The sequence below is a fragment of the Bombina bombina genome, chromosome 2, assembly GCF_027579735.1.
Source record: "Bombina bombina isolate aBomBom1 chromosome 2, aBomBom1.pri, whole genome shotgun sequence".
Classification (NCBI taxonomy): domain Eukaryota; kingdom Metazoa; phylum Chordata; class Amphibia; order Anura; family Bombinatoridae; genus Bombina; species Bombina bombina.
This window is the reverse complement of record NC_069500.1, coordinates 807640933-807666665: the sequence shown is the minus strand read 5'-3', so window position 1 is coordinate 807666665 and position 25733 is coordinate 807640933. Positions and strand designations below refer to the sequence as shown.

Here is a 25733-nt window from a genome sequence, read left to right as displayed (position 1 = left end):
CAGTCACAATTATATTTATGTCTTAAATACATGCAAGAAGCCATGGTAGACATTTTTGGTACCACAATCATCTACAAAATGTATTGTATCAGTATGTCCTGCTTTATAGCAACCATATGCTGTGGTATCTCCCTAGGTTTAGGGTCAGGAATATCTTGCTGGCATGTAAATTTGCATCCTTGGCCTTGTTGACCTAACTCAAAATACCACCTGGTCTGGTGATATCATTATGGCTACAATAAGCAGTTCTTTTATTTTTACATTTTGTAAAATGTGTTCAGTTGTCCTCATGAGGTTTCTTCTGCTCTACCATTTCTTCTAGGACAGAATGGAAGGTTAGACCATAGGCTTGACATCCATTATTCAAAGTTGTTAGTCCATCTAAAAAGGAACTGTTTATGTTTTAAAGATATTGGGTCAGTTTTAATTCTTCTTCGAACAGGATTTGAGGATAAGAAGAACATAAAGTGATAAATGTTTAACGACTGTGTCATGTGTTACAGATGTGGATGAGTGTCAGGCTATTCCTGGACTGTGCCATGGAGGCAACTGCATCAACACTGTGGGATCCTATGAATGTAAATGCCCTGCAGGACACAAGCAAAGCGAGACCTCCCAGAAGTGTGAAGGTACTTATCTCAGAAGCTCCACAGGAAGTGGCCATCTGTTCTGTTCCTTCCTTCTCACTGTGTTCACTTATGTACTTATATTTGTCAATTTACCTATAACTACTGTATCATGATCCAATAGTCCAATAGCCTACACTCACTTGCTGTAAAAAGACTGATGTCAGACAAAAAAACAAGTCTGATTTCTGTGCAACCTTTGATTATGATGCAACATGAGATATTTCTGTCCAATTTTTGTTTATTTATTTGTTTGTTTATTTATGTTTCTGAATGACATTAGGGAGTAAGTAAGGTAGCTAGTAGGTAAGTGAAATGAATATAAAATGTATTATGTTTAATTAAAAAAAACAAACCTCCAGTTTTTACCTGGATCCCAGTAACCTTAGCCAATAGAGGGCTAGATTATTAGTGGAGTGCTAACTGTTGCGTGCGAGCGATAAGAGGTTTATCACTGCTCTTTGCATGTGTTGGAAGTAGTATTACAAGTTGAAACTAAATGCGTTCGCTTAAGCGTAATTGAATTTAACACGCGTCAGGATAGCGCAACTTCAGAGCTCTGGTTAACTGTTAGGCGAGTCAAAAAAATACATTTAAAATAACAATTACACTCACAATAACACTGTCTAATAAAAATTATTAAGAAAAATTGCATTAAAAAGTTATAAGTTTCAAAGATATGATGTCTCACTTGTTAGAAAAAAAGGCTGCAAAGGGCTTTAACATAGAGATACATATATATACATGTCTAAATATGTATATGTATTATATATATACATATATATATATATATACATATACTGTATATATATATATATATATATATATATATATATATATATATATATATATATACAGTATATGTACACAATTTCCTCGGTTTGGTGAGCAAGGCTAGATGCCGGTATGAGTTTTGATTCGTCTTGATGAAGGCTTCTGTGAAAGCCGAAACGTCGACAATTAACAAATGTTGTTATTAAGAACAATAAAAGAAAATCTTTGCTGACACGCAATTATCACAAACCCTGAGAGTGCCCTTCATTCCTAAAATCTGTTTTGTATACTTTTTTGAGGATTGCACCCAGGTTCTGGAAGATCTACCAAGGTTGGAGTGCTGGAACACCCGCTGTTCCAATTTTTTATATGTATATATATATATATATATATATATATATATATATATATATTACACAAATCTTCAGACCAACCCACCAAGTGCCAGCTGCCTGGGTGAAAAGATACAATACAACACCAAATCAAACGATTGCATTCACATGACTTTAAAAAGTTTATTGGAACGTTTTCGAGGATACAATCCCCTGCTGATGAAGGAGATTGTATCTTCAAAAACGTTCCAATAAACTTTTTCAGATGGTTTGTGAAAGTCCTGTGAGTGCAATCGTTTGATTTGGTGTTTTATACATATATATATATATATATATATATATATATATATTTACATGTGTGTGTTCATATGAATTTACAGACATATATACACTCATAAATACATACTGTGTGTACACAGATATACTATATATATATATATATATATATATATATATCTATATATATATATATTATATGAAGAGCATTGGAGCCCTTTGCAGTCAAGTAGCTGAAAAAATATTTATGCAATATTCATATTTAAAAAAGTGTTTAACTATGTATCTACTGTAAATACTTCACATTCTAATGTTCTTCACATAGGGGACTATGTTCTAAGTATTTTTAAATAGATATTCCTATATATATTTGTAAGTTTATATGCATATATATATATATATATATATATATATGTTACTACTAGTTTTGAAAACATTTTACTTTCAACTTGTAATACGCGTGCTAAACAGCACAATCAAAAAGCCAGAAGCGATAACTATCGCGCCACTTGTAATCTAGCCCATAGTGTTTTTTAGATTCTGAATGCTCTTTAAATCTCATACTTTTATTTGTTATGTGAAGACAATGCATTAGTTATTTGAAGGTGTTGAAAGCCGATAACTTTACATTAGACTGTTCCAGTGGTGTAGAGTTGAGACCTTTTATGGCATTATGTATAATATGTTTTTGAAAAAAATTAAACCATGATAGGCCATTTGTTCAGCCATCCCTTTAACTCCTTCTATTGATATTTATAAACCTTTACTATAAGTCTACTATTGCTCTCCCTAGAAGACCTCCTTCTGCTCCAGATAACCTCTCCCTATAATTGTTTCTATTGATCTATGTAACCATACAAATAACCTTACATTGCTCCCTACATCTCCATGTAACCCTTCCTTTAATACATCCTATTGTTTTATATTGCCTCTCTTTATAACACCTTCTATTACTCCATATTACACCTTCCCACAGCTCCTCATATTGCTCCATTTAAACTCTTACTATAACTTCTCCTTTTGCTCAGTATAAACTCCTCCTCTGACGCTCCTTGCGCTCTCTATTTCCTCTCCTTATACTTCAACCAGTAGATATCTACCTGTTTTGGCCCCTGTTTCCTGGTTTAAAGCCTGATCCTCAGAGCCTTCATTTCTAACTGTTGGTAGCTGCTTTTCTCATTTGATGAGAAGAGGGCTCTGCACAGCTTAATGAATTTGGCTGCTACTCAGAGCAGGGCTGATCTAGGAAACAGAAGGTGGTATCCATACTAGACGACTATAAAACACGTCTGTTTCACACATAAAGGTCTGTCTGAGTGTCTCATCTTACTGGTAACCCTTGCACTGCCTGCAGGGGCCCATTTAACATGACTTTGCTCTAGTTTTTTGTTGTTGTTGCTTGCAGTTATCATTGGGATGTAGGCACTAGTAGCTGGCTTAGGTTTCTATTTATTAACGGGACAGTAAAATCAAAATTAAACTTTCATGATTCAGATAGAGCATTCAATTTTAAACAACTATTAATGAACTGCTATTAAGTTTGCTTTGTTCTCTTGACATCCTTTGTTAAAGAGTAAACCTAGATGGGATAATATTACCTCAGGAGCATGGACATGTTTTATCACTCTTGCCACTTTGTGTAACATTACTATAAACATTGTTGCAAACAGTGTTGCCAGATGGCTAAAGTCCTGTGTAGGCTTCTGAGCTCACCTAGGATAACAATTTAGTAAATAATACCAAGAGAACTATGCAAATCTGATGATAGAAGTAAATCAAAAAGTTATTTAAAATTTCAAGCTCTTTCCAATCATTGTAAGTTTAGATTTTATTGTTCCTTTACTGAGCATGTGCAAAATGCTGTCACATGATACAAGGGGAGGGAAAATTGGATTTACTTTGAAATTTGGCAGAAATTGATCATTTTAAATGCAAATTAAATGCTATGGAATTGTCTTTAAATTGTGTATTTGTTCAATTATTCAATTTACTGTGTTTAGTGGTCCTTAATCAATGCTAGCCTAAAATATAGGAAGTACTTATTGATACTAATACTGTATATATACTGCTGTTCTCCTCTTCCAGATATTGACGAATGCAGCACCATTCCTAATGTATGTGACGGAGGAGAATGCAGTAACACAGCCGGTAGTTATGTCTGCGTCTGTCCCAGAGGCTTTACTAGCAGCCTAGATGGATCTCGCTGTATTGGTAAGCAAGAAAAACAGAGAATATCCATTGGTTACCACGGAAAACCCAGAAAAGCAGAGACTTGCATGGCTTACTATGTCATAAGTCAATACTAAACAAGCAGATACAAATGCTACTTTTCTTCAAAGTAATTCTGACCCTTAATGTCTTCATTAAGATCTTCTTAATAGGGACCAGATAACCAAAATATTGGTATAAGCACCAGATATAGCCTTTATTACTGTATCTTAAACCTTATAACAACAGTTCTCATTTTGCTTCATTCTTCTCTATGGTACATTCTTTAGAAACATTCTTTAGAAGCAAGATTGACTTTTCCACCAAATTTGTTGCACAGTTATTCATGTCCTCATTGGTTTAACAGAATGGATAAATAATATGAGGAATTGAAGGGGTCTGGTTGATGTAAGATGAACAGACCTTAAAGTACTAACCTTCCACGATCCCCCCCCCCCATAATATTTAGATTTAAAATATTAAGAGTAATTCTCCCCCTGTCGTATTCTTATTGGACAAAAATATCTCAGCTGATCCAGCCTCCTCGTAGATAAGTGAATGGTTGGTCAGCTTTGTCAACCAGTATTTATTCAATGTGAATTTATGCATTTTTTCTATTCAAGAACACTTCTTGAGTAAGATCTAGTTTTAAGTCCAAAGATTGCTGACTTCAAAATGGAGAAAAGTATTTGTTAGATATCATGGATCTTTGCAAGAAGATCAATGTTTGAAACATTATTTTCTTTTGGTTTATTAACTCAACCAAGCCAATATATTTACCTATAATTATTCATATATGTTTACGCATATTAACAGCTTTCACATATGCTACAGCAATCTGGTTAATGACATCTTAATTAGACTGAAATGAAAGATCATTTAAAACAAGAAACAATCATTAATAAATGAAAAATTATTTTTGCACAATAGAGAACGAGATCAAAAAGCCCCCTTGTAATTATTTCTAATTACACCAAAGTGATATGTAACTGCATTGGCAACTGTGTGATGCTCCACACCATGGGGGCAAGATTAATCCTGACCTTCATTCTTAATAGTTTATTGTTAGATTGCTGAAGGTAGTCAGCAGTATTTACTTGACATTAATTTATGGAACTGTGAGCACAAGACCATACCCAGTTAAAACTAGGACAAGCTGGGAAACTCTGACCTTGTAGAGGTCATGGAGAGAAAATAAAAAATATGCTAACCCGTGTGTATCGATATTTATGTGTATGTGTGTGTTTGTATGTATGTATATATGTATGTGTGTATATATATCTATATATACATATATATATATATATATATATATATATATATATATATATATATATATATATATATATATATATATATATATATATATAATGCTTACTAACCTTCAAAGATCACTGTGATAGGGTTTGGTCTAAATTCTTCTCTGCCTGTAGTTCTATTTTAAATCTGCTAATATGAAAACATTCCATGCATTGTCTGTACATACTTTGTTACACAACAGTACAACAATTTTTTTTGCATAAAGAAATGGTGACGTTAAGTTTTAATTTTAAAGGGACACAAAACCCCAAATTTTTTCTTTCATGATTTAGATGGAGAAAACAATTTGAAACACCATTCCAAATTACTTCTATTATCTAATTTGCTTCATTCTTTAGATATCCTTTGTTGAAGAAATAGCATATAAGTGAGCCAATCACATGAGGCATCTATGTGCAGCCACCAATCAGCAGCTACTGAGCCTATATAGAAATGTTTTTCAGCAAATAATAACAAGATAATGAAGCAAATTAGACAATAGAAGTAAATTAGAAAGTTGTTTAAAATTGCATGTGCTTTCTAAATCATGAAAGAAAAAAATTGGGTTCATGTTCCTTTAAATCACATATTTTTGGTATATCTGTAACACCTGGTCTGTGTTAGCATTTTGTTTTTTCACTTCAACAAACTCTACACCTTAAGGGCAACAAGGGCACTCCAGATGGTAACCACATTCCTTATACCTATTAAATTCCTCACATCCTAACCTTTTCCCTAGAGAAAATGAATATGCCAAATCTGTGCCAACACAAAGGGGCAGCATAGACCACCTATGCCAGCATTTTAAAGAATGTTCTGATTAACTTTATGATCTGGTGTAACATAAAAATATGGTACATTTTGATTGATAATACAGAGCTAATACCTATAGATATAAATTGGTAATAGCAGCACATTAATTCCATGTGTAGTTTATACTGATGTTGTGTTTTATGTAGTCTAAACGAAAATTAATTGTGCCCTAATAGTGGCAATAAATATATCTTTTGGAGTTTTAAAATTATGCAAAATTTGAGAAGTATAGTTTCACTAAGAAATGGAAAACAAGACAAATACCCTTACCAAAAAGCAAAAACTACAATCCACCCTGAAATTTGTGTGGTTTTAAAGATTATTCAAATGAATAAGTGACTTTACTGGTCACCAATATATTGCATACTTATGATTTCATCAAACAGACCTCCTTTAGGCAAAACAACACTTGTATAGGCACCATCTCAAAGAAGCACTCGTCTAAGGGCATGTTAAAATATTTTATTCTGTACAGACATTAAGAACAGTTACTTTTAGACAGCAGACAAAAATAATTGCTGGCGACTATAGCAACTTCCAGCACCCTATTCATGGGGGGTAGTTATCAAGCCGTCCACTTTTCTGGCTTCGCCGGCCCAATACGCCCGCCTAAGCTCGCCTACCTTCGCCGCCGCGGACCTGAAAAAATACGCCTAAGTTATCAAATAAAGCTGTCAAAAAGCCGCGGGGCGATGAGCAGCGGACTGTGACAGTTATCACTCATCTGATCTCGCTGCTCTTCGGCTTTTTCCCAGCTTTATTGCTAGCCTGTCACTAAGCACTCACACTAAACTACACTGTTCTATCCCTATACCGGCGCCCCCGGAGCCTCCCGCAACTCAATAAAGTTACTAACCCCTAAACCGCCGCTCCTAGACCCTGCCGCAAGTCTTATAAATGTATTAACCCCTAAACCGCCGCTCCCGGACACCGTTGCCACCTACAGTATACCTAGTAACCCCTATCCTGCCCCCCCCTACACCCTCGCCCTCTATTATAAAGTTATTAACCCCTATCCTGCTGATCCCGCACCTCTCCGCAACTAAATAAATAGTTTAACCCCTAAACCGCCGCTCCTTGAACCCACCGCAACCTATATTAAACCTATTAACCCCTATCCTGCCCCCCCTACACCGTCGTCACCTATAATAAATTTATTAACCCCTAATCTGCCTCCCCTACACCGTCGCCCCCTATAATAAATTTATTAACCCCTATCCTGCCCCCCACTACGCCGCCGCCACTGTAATAAAATTATTAACCCCTAAACCTAAGTCTAACCCTAACCCTAACGCCCCCCTAACTTAAATATTAATTAAATAAATCTAAATAAATTAACTCTTATTAACTAAATGAATCCTATTTAAAACTAAATACTTACCTTTAAAATAAACCCTAATATAGCTACAGTATAAATAATAATTATATTCTAGCTATCTTAGGATTTATTTTTATTTTACAGGTACCTTTCAATTTATTTTAACTAGGTACAATAGCTATTAAATAGTTATTAACTATTTAATAGCTTACCTAGCTAAAAGAAACTGAAATTTACCTGTAAAATAAATCCTAACCTAAGTTACAATTACACCTAACACTACACTATACTTTAATAAATTATTCCTATTTAAAAATAAATACTTACCTGTAAAATAAACCCTAAGATAGCTACAATATAATTAATAATTATATTGTAGCTATCTTAGGATGTATATTTATTTTACAGGTAACTTTGTATTTATTTTAGCTAGTTAGAATAGTTATTAAATAGTTATTAACTATTTAATAACTACCTAGCTAAAAGAAATACAAAATTACCTGTAAAATAAATCCTAACCTAAGTTACAATTAAAAAAGAGGGGGTGAGGAGTGAAGATTAGATCAGACTCAACTTGCTTCCCCAAGTCTGATATGCTCCCAATATCAGATGTGTGAAAGTGTGCAAGGTGGGGGTGGGGAGCGCTCAAAAAGAGCTGTGAGTTGGACTGTGATTCTTAACTATTCCTTAAAATCCTTCAAATCTTCTCACAAAAATCCTAAATTAAAGTGTTAATAAATTAATCACTATGCTATGTGGCGGTAGACGTTTCTACAAAAGAGTGTACTCCGTGTTAAAACTTATTTCCCCTAATCAGCAATTTTGTAACAATATATATTGTTTGAAACTTAGTTTAAAGTGCAGTGCGTGTATATATGTGCATTAGTAATTTTCCCATCCGCAACAGATACTACTGGTATTTATCCTATTCCTTAATACTTCTATCCGTAATGTGTAAGCACAATGTTGCGAATACAATATTGTAAATATACTTATAAGTGAATGAAAAAATTATACAGTGGTTTAGAAAAAAACATTTACTTAAAACATGTTAAAATACAAATACAAATACTGTTGCTGAAGACAATTCATATGGTGTTCCGTATCTTTGTAATTAAAGCATATATTAGAGCATATCCATATCCTATGAAAAAATGTAATTGTTTAAAAATAATGTTTTTCAGTGAGTTCAGATATTGTGATTCTTTAGTAATGTATCTGATAGGGTATTCTTAAGTTGTGGCCACAACTAGTCCATAGATTAAAAAGTCCCAAAGGTAAAAACAAATTGGCTCAACTCCCCCTAACCGGACCTCCGATATCCCTTACCTCCTTGATATTTATCGTGGTGCCGTGGGTTCTGGGAGGAGTGCTTCTGTGTACAAGCCGAGTTTGTTGTTTCTCCCGTCGGCGTGCCGCCGTTTGGGTCGCTTCCGCAACTACTTCCTACCCAGGTGTGTTTGATGTCCGTCTGACGTGGTGCACGGAGGACCTATCGGGTAGCCGGATCGTGGGGGGAGTGTTCCTGTGATCCTTCTGCTGGAGCTAATAGTATCCACACTCGATGTCGTTTTCTACGCGTTTCAGCGCTGTACCTTGCGCCTTTATCAAGACTGTCTTGATAAAGGCGCAAGGTACAGCGCTGAAACGCGTAGAAAACGACATCGAGTGTGGATACTATTAGCTCCAGCAGAAGGATCACAGGAACACTCCCCCCACGATCCGGCTACCCGATAGGTCCTCCGTGCACCACGTCAGACGGACATCAAACACACCTGGGTAGGAAGTAGTTGCGGAAGCGACCCAAACAGCGGCACGCTGACGGGAGAAACAACAAACTCGGCTTGTACACAGAAGCACTCTTCCCAGAACCCACGGCACCACGATAAATATCACGGAGGTAAGGGATATCGGAGGTCCGGTAGGGGGAGTTGAGCCAATTTGTTTTTACCTTTGGGACTTTTTAATCTATGGACTAGTTGTGGCCACAACTTAAGAATACCCTATCAGATACATTACTAAAGAATCACAATATCTGAACTCACTGAAAAACATTATTTTTAAACAATTAAATTTTTTCATAGGATATGGATATGCTCTAATATATGCTTTAATTACAAAGATACGGAACACCATATGAATTGTCTTCAGCAACAGTATTTTTATTTGTATTTTAACATGTTTTAAGTAAATGTTTTTTTCTAAACCACTGTATAATTTTTTCATTCACTTATAAGTATATTTACAATATTGTATTCACAACATTGTGCTTACACATTACGGATAGAAGTATTAAGGAATAGGATAAATACCAGTAGTATCTGTTGCGGATGGGAAAATTACTAATGCACATATATACACGCACTGCACTTTAAACTAAGTTTCAAACAATATATATTGTTACAAAATTGCCGATTAGGGGAAATAAGTTTTAACACGGAGTACACTCTTTTGTAGAAACGTCTACCGCCACATAGCATAGTGATTAATTTATTAACACTTTAATTTAGGATTTTTGTGAGAAGATTTGAAGGATTTTAAGGAATAGTTAAGAATCACAGTCCAACTCACAGCTCTTTTTGAGCGCTCCCCACCCCCACCTTGCTAAGTTACAATTAAACCTAATACTACACTATCATTAAATTAATTAAATAAACTACCTACAAATAACTACAATTAAATACAATTACATAAACTAACTAAAGTACAAAAAATAAAAAAAGCTAAGTTACAAAAAATAAAAAAATAAGTTACAAACATGTTAAAAATATTACAACAATTTTAAGCTACTTACACCTAATCTAAGCCCCCTAATAAAATAACAAACCCCCCCCAAAATAAAAAAATGCCCTACCCTATTCTAAATTAAATAAAGTTCAAAGCTCTTTTACCTTACCAGCCCTTAAAAGGGCCATTTGTGGGGGCATGCCCCAAAGAAAACAGCTCTTTTGCCTGTAAAAGAAAAATACAACCCCCCCCAACATTAAAACCCACCACCCACATACCCCTAATCTAACCCAAACCCCCCTTACAAAAACCTAACACTAATCCCCTGAAGATCATCCTACCTTGTCTTCACTCAGCCGAGCAGCGATGGAATCGAAGTGGACATCCGGAGCGGAAGAAGTTAATCCTCCAAGCGGCGCTGAAGAAATCTTCCATCCGATGAAGTCATCATCCAGGCGGCGCTGAAGAAAAGTCTTCGATCCGGCCGATGTCATCTTCAAAGAGGCGCTGAAGAGGTCTTCTATCCGGGCGATGTCATCTTCCAAGCCGGGTCTTGAATCTTCCTCCCGCCGACGCGGAACCTCCTTCTTCACCGACGGACTACGACGAATGAAGGCTCCTTTAAGGGACGTCATCCAAGATGGCGTCCCCTCAATTCCGATTGGCTGATAGGATTCTATCAGCCAATCGGAATTAAGGTAGGAATATTCTGATTGGCTGATGGAGTCAGCCAATAAGAATCAAGTTCAATCCGATTGGCTGATCCGATCAGCCAATCAGATTGAGCTCGCATTCTATTGGCTCATCGGAACAGCCAATAGAATGCGAGCTCAATCTGATTGGCTGATTCCATCAGCCAATCAGATTTTTCCTACCTTAATTCCGATTGGCTGATAGAATCCTATCAGCCAATCGGAATTGAGGGGACGCCATCTTGGATGACGTCCCTTAAAGGAGCCTTCATTCGTCGTAGTCCGTCGGTGAAGAATGAGGTTCCGCGTCGGCGGGAGGAAGATTCAAGACCCGGCTTGGAAGATGACATCGCCCGGATAGAAGACCTCTTCAGCGCCTCTTTGAAGATGACATCGGCCGGATCGAAGACTTTTCTTCAGCGCCGCCTGGATGATGACTTCATCGGATGGAAGATTTCTTCAGGGCCGCTTGGAGGATTAACTTCTTCCGCTCCGGATGTCCACTTCGGTTCCATCGCTGCTCGGCTGAGTGAAGACAAGGTAGGATGATCTTCAGGGGATTAGTGTTAGGTTTTTGTACGGGGGGTTTGGGTTAGATTAGGGGTATGTGGGTGGTGGGTTTTAATGTGGGGGGGGGTTGTATTTTTCTTTTACAGGCAAAAGAGCTGTTTTCTTTGGGGCATGCCCCCACAAATGGCCCTTTTAAGGGCTGGTAAGGTAAAAGAGCTTTGAACTTTATTTAATTTAGAATAGGGTAGGGCATCTTTTTTATTTTGGGGGGTTTGTTATTTTATTAGGGGGCTTAGATTAGGTGTAAGTAGCTTAAAATTGTTGTAATATTTTTAACATGTTTGTAACTTATTTTTTTATTTTTTGTAACTTAGCTTCTTTTATTTTTTGTACTTTAGTTAGTTTATGTAATTGTATTTAATTGTAGTTATTTGTAGGTAGTTTATTTAATTAATTTAATGATAGTGTAGTATTAGGTTTAATTGTAACTTAGGTTAGGAATTATTTTACAGGTAATTTTGTATTTCTTTTAGCTAGGTAGTTATTAAATAGTTAATAACTATTTAATAACTATTCTAACTAGCTAAAATAAATACAAAGTTACCTGTAAAATAAATATAAATCCTAAGATAGCTACAATATAATTATTAATTATATTGTAGCTATCTTAGGGTTTATTTTACAGGTAAGTATTTATTTTTAAATAGGAATAATTTATTAAAGTATAGTGTAGTGTTAGGTGTAATTGTAACTTAGGTTAGGATTTATTTTACAGGTAAATTTCAGTTTCTTTTAGCTAGGTAAGCTATTAAATAGTTAATAACTATTTAATAGCTATTGTACCTAGTTAAAATAAATTGAAAGGTACCTGTAAAATAAAAATAAATCCTAAGATAGCTAGAATATAATTATTATTTATATTGTAGCTATATTAGGGTTTATTTTAAAGGTAAGTATTTAGTTTTAAATAGGATTCATTTAGTTAATAAGAGTTAATTTATTTAGATTTATTTAATTAATATTTAAGTTAGGGGGCGTTAGGGTTAGACTTAGGTTTAGGGGTTAATAATTTTATTACAGTGGCGGCGGCGTAGTGGGGGGCAGGATAGGGGTTAATAAATTTATTATAGGTGGCGACGGTGTAGGGGGGGCAGATTAGGGGTTATTAAATTTATTATAGGTGGCGACGGTGTAGGGGGGGCAGGATAGGGGTTAATACATTTAATATAGGTTGCGGCGGGTTCAGGGAGCGGCGGTTTAGGGGTTAATACATTTATTATAGTTGCGGTGGGCTCCAGGAGCGGCGGTTTAGGGGTTAATATGTATAGAGTAGCTTGCGGTGGGCTCCGGGAGCGGCGGTTTAGGGGGTAATAACTTTATTTAGTTGTGGCGGTGTAGGGGGGGACAGATTAGTGGTGTTTAGACTCGGGGTACATGTTAGGGTGTTAGGTGTAGACAGCTCCCATAGGAATCAATGGGATGTCTGTCAGCAGCGAACTTGTACTTTCGCTATGGTCAGACTCCCATTGATTCCTATGGGATCCGCTGCCTCCAGGGGTGGCGGTTTGAAAACCAGGTACGCTGGGCCGTAAAAGTGCCGAGCGTACCTGCTAGTTTTTTGATAACTAGCAAAAGTAGTGAGAATGTGCCGCACTTGTGTGCAGAACATCTGGAGTGACGTAAGAATCGATCTGTGTCGGACTGAGTCCGGCGGATCGAAGCTTACGTCACAAAATTCTACTTTTGCCGGTCTCGAGCCTTTGATAACTAAGGCGTATCAGCCTCGCCACAAATACGCTGCTGAATTCCAGCGTATTTGAGGTTGACGGCTTGATAACTAGGCCCCATGGTCTCAAACAGTGCTGATACAATCAATATGAGCAAAACTAGCCAGTTGTCAGTATACATATACATTAAAGGGATAGGAAAGTCAAATGGAAGTAAATTGGAAAGTTGCCTAAAATTGTATGTTCTATCCAAATCATGAAAGAGAAATGTTGGGGTTTCCCGTCCATTTAAGTAACTATGATAGCTATTAAAAATATGCCTCTACATTTTAATAGAATCATATTCTAAATAGGTACATGTAAAAGTAGGTGACAGCACTTTAAAGGTGCAAGTATTTTAGGTGTGGTATTTTTTGTTTATTGATACCATGTTTAGTGAGGTTGGACGGAGATAAGAGCATGCATTATCAATACAATAATGCAGTAGGTAGGCTATGAAATCAGACTTTTGTGTAGTCTTAAAGGAGCATGGATAGACACAATTACACTTTCATGATACAATAGATTGTACAATAAAAAATAATTCTAATTTACTTCCATCATAAAATGTACCTAATTAGCTGAAATGTAAATTTTGACATGACAGCATACTGAAGTAGCTTAGGAGCATGCATATGTCTCAAGTACTATGTGGCGGCAGTGTGGACATGTTATACAAGCAGCCTGTAGGGGGAGCTTTAGAGTGCAGTAGCTTCAGCTACTCTATGGTTAAACTAAGTTTTATAGCTAATAGCACTGTTTAATAAAGAAAAGGAAACACAAGCTGAGAGTGTATTTGTCTTTTAACAGACAATACCCAAAAAGGGATGGCTGAGCTGTGTGTGTTCCTTGTTGTCACTCTGCTCTGCCTGCTGCAGCTAAATCTCTCTCTACATGTTGCTTGTATAATATTACTACATGTGCACTCTCCTGAGCCTACCTCTGTATTCTCTCATGGATAGTAGCTAAGATTAAATAAAGGAGACTAAGAGAAATACATACATTTGTTAATATAAGTAAATTAAGTGTTTTTTATAATTGTACACTCTTTCTGAATCATACAATATTAATTTTGGATTCCATTTCCTTTTAAAATGTCCAGAAATGAGCGTAAATACAAATTTCTGGAGTCGCCAGTGACTTACAGCACTTTAGAAACTGCCGGCGCCTAAGTATTAACCCCTAAACCACCATAGCCCACAACGCAATAAACCTAACCCCTAACCCCCCTAACCTAACCCCCCTAAATAAACTTAAATTACCTAATTTACAAAATACTAAAGTTACTATTAAATGTAAAAAAAATTACACTACTTTTAAAATACAAATAAACTATGTATAAATTAAAGGGGCAGTCTAATCAAAATTCAGGAGTAAACTGTCCCTTTAAGCAAGAATTATAGAAAATAAAAAAATCTAAGATTACAGAAAATAAAAAATAAAATTACAACATTTTAAATAAATTACACCTAATCCCTATGCAAATAAAAAAGCCCCCCCCCCCAAATAAAAACACCCCCTAATCTAATCAACTACCAGTAGCCCTTAAAAGGACTTTTTGCAGGGCATTGCCCCAAGATAATCAGCTCTTTTGCCAAAAAAATACACACCCCGCTACCAGTAAACCCCCCCACCCACCAAACCCCCCCCAAAAAAATGCTAACACTAAAAACGGTAAACTACCCATTGCCCTGAAAAGGGCATTTGTTGGGCATTGTCCTTAAAAGGGCATTCAGCTCTTTTGCTGCCCACCCTATCTAAATAAAATAAATCCCCCCAAAAACCCCTTTAAAAACCCTAAGTCTAACCCCCAAGTGGTCCTCACCTGTCCTGAAGTTCAGCGGAGAAGGTCCTGTTCCAGGCGGTGAAGTGTTCTTCCAAGCGGCGACCTCTTCTTTCTTCTTCCAGGACCCAGCCGGCGCGGAGGGCGGAGTTGAAGACCGGCGACCGCGGAGCCATGGAGCGTGGAGGATCCTCTTCATATGATCTCCTCCGTACACTGAATAGGAATTCAAGGTACGCGATTAAAAATGGCGTCCCTTGAATTCCTATTAGCTGTTTTGAGCCTTCAAATTCAAATCAGCCAATCGGATGAGAGCTACTGAAATCCTATTGGCTGTTCAAATCAGCCAATAGGATTTCAGTAGCTCTTATCCTATTGGCTGATTTTAACAGCCAATAGGATTTCAGTAGCTCTCATCCGATTGGCTGATTTGAACAGCCAATAGGATTTCAGTAGCTCTCATCCGGCTGATTTGAATTTGAAGGCTCAAATCAGCCAATAGGAATTCAAGGGACGCCATTTTTAATCGCGTACCTTGAATTCCTATTCAGTGTACGGCGGAGATCGTATGAAGAGGATCCTCCATGCTCCATGGCTCCGCGGTCGCCGGTCTTCAGTTCCAGCGTCTCAGGTCTTCAACTCCGCCCTCTGCTCCGCGCCGGCTGGTTCCTGGAAGAAAAAAGAAGAGGTTGTCGCTTGGAAGAAGACTTCACCGCCTGGAACAGGACCTTCTCCTCTGAACTTCAAGACATGTGAGGACCACTTGGGGGTTAGACTTAGGTTTTTTTAACCCTTTCAGTGCTAATGACGGCTCTGAGCCGTCACAGAGTTTCTCACTCTGGTGCTAATGACGGCTCAGAGCCGTCATGATCACTCTCCCACCTTGAGGGAGATCTGGGGGCTCCTTACTGCTCCTACCCCAGCGATCATGCCTGCAGAGTGACAGGCATCGCCGGGGCTTCACGTGATGCATGGTGACGTCACACGCAATTACGTGATGACGTCACCGTGCAACTTTATTTATACTTAACAATGCAAGTATAGGAGGAGGGGGCATGCTGCTTAGAAGCCTGTATCTCAGGCATCTAAGCAGCTACAGACCCCCAAGACCCACTGTTGGAAAGGTAATCTGTAAAAAAAAAAAAAGTTAAAAAAAAAATTTCAAAAAGAAAAGAAAATATTAGCACCCAGGTGGGAAATGGCTTAGCAGTCAAAGGGTTAAGGGTTTTTGGGGGGGGATTTATTTTATTTAGATAGGGTGGGCAGCAAAAGAGCTGAATGCCCTTTTAAGGGCAATGCCCAACAAATGCCCTTTTCAGGGCAATGGGTAGTTTACCGTTTTTAGTGTTAGTATTTTTTTGGGGGGGGGTTTTTATACTGGTAGGGGGGGGGGGCTGTGTGTATTTTTTTTGGCAAAAGAGCTGCTTATCTTGGGGCAATGCCCTGCAAAAAGTCCTTTTATCCTTTTATGGGCTACTGGTAGTTGATTAGATTTGGGGTGTTTTTATTGGGGGGGCTTTTTTATTTTCATAGGGATTAGGTGTAATTTATTTAAAATGTTGTAATTTTATTTTTTATTTTCTGTAATCTTAGATTTTTTTATTTTCTGTAATTCTTGCTTAAAGGGACAGTCTACTCCTGAATTTTGATTAGACTGCCCCTTTAATTTATACATAGTTTATTTGTATTTTAAAAGTAGTGTAATTTTTTTTACATTTAATAGTAACTTTAGTATTTTGTAAATTAGGTAATTTAAGTTTATTTAGGGGGTTAGGTTAGGGGGGGTTAAGGGTTAGGTTTATTGCATTGTGGGCTATGATGGTTTAGGGGTTAATACTTGATTAGGTTTATTGCGTTGTGGGTTAATGGTGGATTAGGGGTTAATATTTTTAATAGGTAGTTTGCGATGTTGGGGTTGGCGGATTTAGGGGTTAATAATGTAGTTATTACTTGCTGTGTGGGTTTGATGGCGGATATAGGGGTTAATAATTTAAATAGGCATATTGCGTTGTGGGGGGTTGTCGTTCTAGGGGTTAATACATTTAATATTAGTAATGAGAGGGGGTGATTGCGGATTTAGGGGTTTTACGTGTCGGGCTTATATTTGGGAGGCGTGTTAGACTTTTACGGGAGATTTGTTATTTTCTTTACTTTTCTTAGGCGCCGGCAGTTTCTAAAGTGCTGTAAGTCACTGGCGACTCCAGAAATTTGTATTTACGCTCATTTCTGGACATTTTAAAAGGAAATGGAATCCAAAATTAATATTGTATGATTCAGAAAGAGTGTACAATTATAAAAACCACTTAATTTACTTATATTAACAAATGTATGTATTTCTCTTAGTCTCCTTTATTTAAATGCCCTTTTCAGGGCAATGGGTAGTTTAGCGCTTTTAGTGTTAGTATTTTTTTGGGGGGGGTTTGGTGGATGGGGGTTTACTGGTAGGCGGGCTGTGTGTATTTTTTTTGCAAAAGAGCTGATTATCTTGGGGCAATGCCCTGCAAAAAGTCCTTTTAAGGGCTACTGGTAGTTGATTAGATTAGGGGGTGTTTTTATTTTGGGGGGAGGTTATTTTCATAGGGATTAGGTGTAATTTATTTAAAATTTTGTAATTTTATTTTTTATTTTCTGTAATCTTAGATTTTTTTATTTTCTGTAATTCTTGCTTAAAGGGACAGTCTACTCCTGAATTTTGATTAGACTGCCCCTTTAATTTATACTTAGTTTATTTGTATTTTAAAAGTAGTGTAATTTTTTTTTAAATTTAATAGTAACTTTAGTATTTTGTAAATTAGGTAATTTAAGTTTATTTAGGGGGGTTAGGTTAGGGGGGGTTAAGGTTAGGTTTATTGCGTTGTGGGCTATGGCGGTTTAGGGGTTAATATTTGATTAGGTTTATTGCGTTGTGGGCTATGGCGGTTTAGGGGTTAATACTTGATTAGGTTTATTGCGTTGTGGGCTATGGCGGTTTAGGGGTTAATAGACTTTATTAGTTATTGCGGTGGGGGATTGCGGTTGACAGGTAGATAAACATTGCGCATGCGTTAGGTGTTAGTTTATTTTTGCAGGCATTTTCGGGAGTTACGGTGCTCCCATACTCAGCGCAAGACCTGCTACGGCTGCCTTTTATGGCGAGGTAAAAATGGAGTAAGATTTCTCCATTTTCGCCACGTAAGTCCTTGCGCTGGATATTGGATACCGATTTGCGACGCGGTTCTATCTTAGCCTATGGGAGTAATAATTGCGAGCGACGGGTGAAATATACGTGTGTAACATGTATGCTGCGCCGTATATGTAATACCAAAATCGCGTAAAATCTGGCGGCGGAGGATTTTGCGGGCGACGCTGCATATGTAATGGAAGCCAATATTTGTGTTGGTTACTCACAGAAAAGCACTGAAAATAGTGATTAAACAAATATAGCTCAGGGGTGAGAAATCCCCCAGCATGGTTGAATACAAACTTTTTTAAAGGCATAATGATGTTAATTGAATCCCTTTTTTGAAGGAAAACTGTGCTTTATGTCTGCAATACACTCATTACTTTATTAGTCTTGTTTGATGTTCAGTAGCTAAATAATAAGCTGAATTTTCACTATGAAACAGAATATATTATTCTCTCACCATTTTCTTCTCCAGATCAGCGAGCTGGCACCTGTTTTTCAGCTTTGATAGGAGGTCGTTGTGCTGGAGAACTACCTGGTCAGTTTACAAAGGCGCATTGCTGCTGCGAGTCTGGTCGCTGCTGGGCTATTGGGCAAACCCCAGAGATGTGTCCAGTCAGAGGATCTGGTGAGTGCATATTTAAAATGACAAAAAATAAATTTAATGCCTACTGTTTATATGTAATATTTTAAAAAAAAATTGTTTTGCTGGGTATGCCTTAAAAAAACCCACAAGAACTAAAAAGATGAGACAGTACAGTTAACATTAAATTAGTCAAATGTAATCATTATTTTGTTATTTCAAGATTTTCCTGATTGGTAGAATGTGTTTATGAATGTACGGCCTTATACACTTGCTATACAGCTGTATTCATATTTCAATTAATAAAGAAAATTGTACAGATAGCTTAACAGAAAATAAGATGTGATTTTAACTTGTTGCTGGTGTTGACAAGGTTTGACACTGTCATTTTGATAGCAAAGCTTGCATTGTTTTGCAGTTTGTTATTTTACCACTTCTGCTAAGACAAATTACGGATGTATATGTAGCAGGGTTAGGCTTGGGAAGTCTGCATTGTGCACTTCCAATTCTCAGAATTAGGGGGAAAAAAACAGGAAAGGGAAATAATAATTAATGAAAATATATTGCAAAGATTTTTTACTATAGTTAATTCAATATTTTTGTTTACAATTTTAACATGTTTCATGTACCTTCAAAGTGTATTTTTTGTGGTATGCATAGTAATTCACGCTGACATTTACTTGTGAATTAATTATCTTTCCAGTTCCAAGGTCTTAAGTAAAGAAGGTTCTAATTGTACAATACATACCACTGCGACACAGTTATTAACCCTATATACACCTTTCATTTGCAGATGAATACAGAAGACTTTGCATCCAGGGGCTGCCACTAAGTCCTGTATATCCAGGGACTTATCCAGGTCTAGGGCCTGGTGTAGTTGGACCTGGGGGCATTGGACCAAATGGAATTGGACCAAATGGGGTTGGACCCAATGGAGGGATATCAGGCTTGCCAGGCTTAGGGCAAGGTACTGCTGGTATTGGTGAGACATTTTCTCTTTCAATAGATTAGTAACAGATAAGTAAATCTGTCTCTCCTGATTCCTGCTCCTACTCTCTTCAGATCCTTCATCTACTCATTTCCCTGTATATATTCTTTATTTGTTTTTTTTCTCAGTAGTCTGGAAAGTTGACATTTGAATTTATTACATTAACAGGGACAGTCAACATTAATATTAGTGACTAGAACTATGTAACATTAAATGGACATTTTTTTTTTCTTTCATGAATCAGACAGAACATGCAATTTTAAATAATTTTCCACCGTATTTCTATTATCTAATTAGTTTTGTGCTTTTTGTATCCTTTGTTGAAAAGTATATCTAGGTAGGCTCATAAGCTGCTTATTGATGGCTGCACATATAGGCATCTTATCATTGGCTTTCAGCTAGTTCACAGTAGTAAAATACTACTCCTTCAACAATGGATGCCAAGAGAATGAAGTAAATTGGAAAGTTGTTTAAAATTGTATGATCTATCTGAATTATGAAAGAAAATGTTTGTGTTTCATGTCCCTTTAACCTTGCAGCACCTGTAAAATCAAGCATGATAAAGATATAACAAACCAAAAACTATACTTACCTTAATATTAACGTTGACTGTCCCTTTAACTGTGAAATCATAAATTATCAATATACACTCTAATGCCAATATATAAAATATTATGCTTTCCTGTTCTTTCTTATCTTTCCCCTTGTTCCTGTTGACACAAAGGGCTTGATTCTCTAAAGCTATCTGGTCTGGTGTGATTATCTTAGAAGTCTTATCAGTAGTGAGAGATCCTTCAAAATATTTTAGGAAGGCAAATTTTAGCTCAAGAGTTGTTTGTCTCGCTATGCACGGTTCTAAATGTGACAGACACCTACATTACAATATAGTTTTAAACAAAAGAAGAAAAAAGATCTTGCGCAGTCTCCCTCTGTGCCAATGAATGTTTGATCATAATGCCCATAATCTGACTAAGCAACCTTCTAGCCATCATTACACACACACACACACACACACATACATACATATATATATATATATATATATATATATGCAATTGGTAGGATTCGATCTGTTTATTTTATATGAAAAGACAGAATCCAATATATTGATAAATACAGTGAGTTTTGCCAGATTTCTGGCATTCTTTTTAAATCCGTTGTAGCAAGCAGGCTAATTTTACAGGACACTTCTGCAGACAAACATAACCTTGAGACTATTTTGTCAGGAACTGCAACACTGAATCAGACAGGGGACATCTGCAAAGAATTCACTAACCTGTGTCGGAATGGACGCTGCATTCCCACTCCCTCCTCATTATCCAGCTACCGATGTGAATGTAATATGGGATATAAACAAGACAATCGCCAGGAGTGTATAGGTATGGATTTTAGAACTGTTGAGAATGCCTTACATTATTTTATTTGTTTAAATTGTTTCAGTCATAATAAGTTCCTCTTTGTTACTAGTTTGCAGAAAGACACAATTTAGAATACAAAATATTTGCCTAAATGGACTATTATGTCTATTCTTTATTAATATAATCAGCTTCAAGATTGATTTATCCTCCACTGATACTCAGGTCTATACCATTTCACTATTCATTCAAAATTGTGAGCTTTTTACTAAAAACACTAAAAACTTTGGAATATAAAAGTTATACAGTAACTGTATTTGTAAGGAAATATATGTATGATATTTGATATTGAAAGTGAATATGAAAGCGACATTAAACACAAAAATACTTTGTATAAGCATAGTATAGAGGTTATTCCACACCTCCCTCTAGTCAGCTCCCATGTTGAAATCTATCTTTCACTCCAGTGCTGACCTGTTTGCACATGTGCAGTCATTTACCTTCAGATACCTGCAGTGAAACATAGGTTCCAAAATGGCAGCACCCATGATTAGAGTTGGGCGCATGAAATGTGTTTAGTCTTTAGTGCCCCTAAAAAAATTAAAATAAATGTATTTTTTTATCCCTCAGTTTGTAGATGCTGTTATAATACTGTGGGCTTTTATAGAATTCCAAGTACGCAAAAAAAATGTTATCTAAAAAGTCTCACCAAACAAGTTCATCATACACTCACTTTATCTGTTTGTGAGAGCTTTACTAAATGTCAAAGTTTGTAACTTACCTATACCTCAAGAACCACACCATACTTTATTAAAGGGACATGAAACCCAAAATTTTTCATTCATGATTCAGATCGACAATACATTTTTAAACAACTTTCCAATTTACTTCTATCATTTAATTTGCTTCCTTCTCTTGTTATCCTTTGCTGAAAGGTTTATCTAGACAAGCTCAGAAGCAGCAGAGAACATAGGTTCTAGCTGTTGATTGGTGGCTGCATATATGGCTGCATATATATATTGATTGTGATTGGCTCACTAATGTAATCAGTTAGAAACCATTAGTGCATTGCTGTTCCTACAACACATGATATCAAGAGAATGAAACAAATTAGATAATAGAAGTAAATTAGAAAGTTGTTTAAAATGTTATTCTCTATCTGAATCATGAAAGAAAAAAATTTGGGTTTCATGTCCCTTTAAGTCTTGCATATTAAAATCACTAACCATTTGACACAGCTGAATAGTGTTAGAGTGTAAAGTTCCATGCATTTGAAAGCTGTTTCCTTTAGTTATACAGTTTGTTTACGCAAAAAATATCATATGTTAAATATTATCTTTATAGTTACTGATGTTTTAATGGTATTATATACATTATGAACAGAAATATGGAGCACTGATCCAAGACCGGATTGGGAATAAAAAGCAGCCCTTGAAAAATTTAAACGCCTGCCCTATTTGCCATTAAGTCCATAGAATGCATATGTCCAATTTTTCTGGAAAGGAATACTGATATAATCATTTCCCCAATATTTTTTCAGAATTAAATTATATTAGCTTGTAATAAAAAAAATGTCAGATTGTTGTTATATAGGCACCATATGACTCCCTTTCACAGTGTGAAAATCATTATCCATAGTGTGATCTCAAATCAGTCTATCACTGTCTCACAGTGTGATTTAACTAGACACTAGGCAATGTTTAAAAGAGGTCTTCTAAAATTTTACATGATCTAGGTAATTAAACTAAGAAGGAATATGTATAGCTCATAGGAGAAAAGAGAGGTAATGCATCTTCATCGCCTCACCAGCAGCAATTCCCCTTTAAATTGTAGTTGGATGGTAACACCAGGAAATCTCCTTGTAGACCAATCCAGCCTTGCACTGATCTAAACAAATGTTCGGGAAATGAATCATTATCCTTCTGACACCTGCATGTGCCCTATCATATGCACACACAGACACATATATACAGTTATACACACATGTAATCATTTATGTTTTCATGCAGAGAGTGTAGGTATAATCTGGTTTTATTAATGTAGTGTGAAGGGCACTAATATCAGTTAGATTGTCAGATATCAGCACATATCTGTTTGACTGAGTGTGTCAGGTTGACTACAACATATAATGTTCTTTGTTTTACAGATGTGGATGAGTGTGCCAGTAGTCCTTGCATCAATGGAGACTGTGTGAACACACCAGGATCATACCACTGCAAATGTCACGAGGGATATCAGAGTACCCCTACAAGACAGGCTTGTATTGGTATGTTCAACCCTGGATCTCTAAATACTTAAACTTTTCTATTGGGAATATTTACTGTCCTAGATTACAAGTGGAGCACTAAATATCGCTTGCGTGTTGAGTAATACCAGTGCATGCTAATGTGGTAATGCGCAATGTAAACCCGATCTCGTTTTCACATTGCTGGGAAGAATTGTGCTCATGATAGCGTGCTTCTATAGGCTCCTATGGGAGCCTTGTTCCCATGCTGTGAGACACGGCATCAGGACCTCGCACAGCAAAGGAAAAAATGGATTCCTGGGAAAATGCATCTAGTTGTTATGTAGCTGTAATACTGCTGTTGCTGGGGATATGCATTTGGTCTGAGGGCTAGTATTTAGGAATGTAACTCTTATTACGTGGTTGCCGGGGAAATACATATGGTCTAAGTATGGTGTTTGGGCAGTCAGATGTAATATAGCAGTTATATGCACCTGTCTAGATGATGATGCTTTGATGTGAAGCTGACACAAAATAGTTGTTGTTTAGGTATGTCCCTGGGCTGATGCTTATGCATGCTGCTTGCACAGAGGAGCTGCATCTAATCAGCATACAGATTTTACTGGGGTCATGCATATGGTTTGAGGCCTAATATTTGGACATGTGTCTGGGACAGCAATACTGCTGGGTCATACATCTAGTCTACAGTCTGATATTATGGCATATAGTTGGCATTAAAAAGGTTAGGGACATTATCCTTTTTGGCAGCAATATCAACACCGAAATGTCAAGGTCTAGAACTGCTCTGCTTATCACTCAATTTATTATTGTACTAGAAAATAGCAGATCATCTAATGCTACAAAGACTTTTATGTGGATGAGATATCAAGACTTAAAGGACCAGTCAAAACAGTAGATTTGCATAATCAACAAATGCAAGAAAAAAAGACAATGCAATAGCACTTAGGGGGGTAGTTATCAAGCCGTCTACTTTTCTGGCTTCGCCGGCCCAATACGCCCGCCTAAGCTCGCCTACCTTCGCCGCCGCGGACCTGAAAAAATACGCCTAAGTTATCAAATAAAGCTGTCAAAAAGCCGCGGGGCGATGAGCAGCGGACTGTGACAGTTATCACTCATCCGATCTCGCTGCTCTTCAGCTTTTTCCCAGCTTTATTGCTAGCCTGTCACTAAGCACTCACACTAAACTACACTGTTCTATCCCTATACCGGCGCCCCCGGAGCCTCCCGCAACTCAATAAAGTTACTAACCCCTAAACCGCCGCTCCCGGACACCGCTGCCACCTACAGTATACCTAGTAACCCCTATCCTGCCCCCCCCTACACCGTCGCCCTCTATTATAAAGTTATTAACCCCTATCCTGCTGATCCCGCACCTCTCCGCAACTAAATAAATAGTTTAACCCCTAAACCGCCGCTCCCTGAACCCGCCGCAACCTATATTAAACCTATTAACCCCTATCCTGCCCCCCCTACACCGTCGTCACCTATAATAAATTTATTAACCCCTATCCTGCCCCCCCCTACACCGTCGTCACCTATAATAAATTTATTAATCCCTAATCTGCCTCCCCTACACCGTCGCCCCCTATAATAAATTTATTAACCCCTATCCTGCCCCCCACTACGCCGCCGCCATTGTAATAAAATTATTAACCCCTAAACCTAAGTCTAACCCTAACCCTAACACCCCCCTAACTTAAATATTAATTAAATAAATCTAAATAAATTAACTCTTATTAACTAAATGAATCCTATTTAAAACTAAATACTTACCTTTAAAATAAACCCTAATATAGCTACAATATAAATAATAATTATATTCTAGCTATCTTAGGATTTATTTTTATTTTACAGGTACCTTTCAATTTATTTTAACTAGGTACAATAGCTATTAAATAGTTATTAACTATTTAATAGCTTACCTAGCTAAAAGAAACTGAAATTTACCTGTAAAATAAATCCTAACCTAAGTTACAATTACACCTAACACTACACTATACTTTAATAAATTATTCCTATTTAAAAATAAATACTTACCTGTAAAATAAACCCTAAGATAGCTACAATATAATTAATAATTATATTGTAGCTATCTTAGGATTTATATTTATTTTACAGGTAACTTTGTATTTATTTTAGCTAGTTAGAATAGTTATTAAATAGTTATTAACTATTTAATAACTACCTAGCTAAAAGAAATACAAAATTACCTGTAAAATAAATCCTAACCTAAGTTACAATTAAACCTAATACTACACTATCATTAAATTAATTA

General features: G+C 36.6%; 1 protein-coding gene across 2 annotated transcripts in view; it reads left to right on the top strand.

The window, feature by feature from the left end:
* Positions 1 to 25733, top strand: part of FBN3 (fibrillin 3) — a 123887-nt gene that overhangs the window by 49636 nt on the left and 48518 nt on the right. The window contains exons 3-8 of one of the 2 annotated variants that reach the window (XM_053703017.1): positions 504 to 629; positions 4094 to 4219; positions 18763 to 18915; positions 19664 to 19837; positions 21085 to 21237; positions 23360 to 23479. In XM_053703017.1, the coding sequence (XP_053558992.1) occupies positions 504 to 629; positions 4094 to 4219; positions 18763 to 18915; positions 19664 to 19837; positions 21085 to 21237; positions 23360 to 23479 (852 nt within the window). Of the gene's footprint in view, positions 1 to 503; positions 630 to 4093; positions 4220 to 18762; positions 18916 to 19663; positions 19853 to 21084; positions 21238 to 23359; positions 23480 to 25733 lie in introns of both variants that reach the window. The other variant, XM_053703016.1, reaches the window with a different exon arrangement.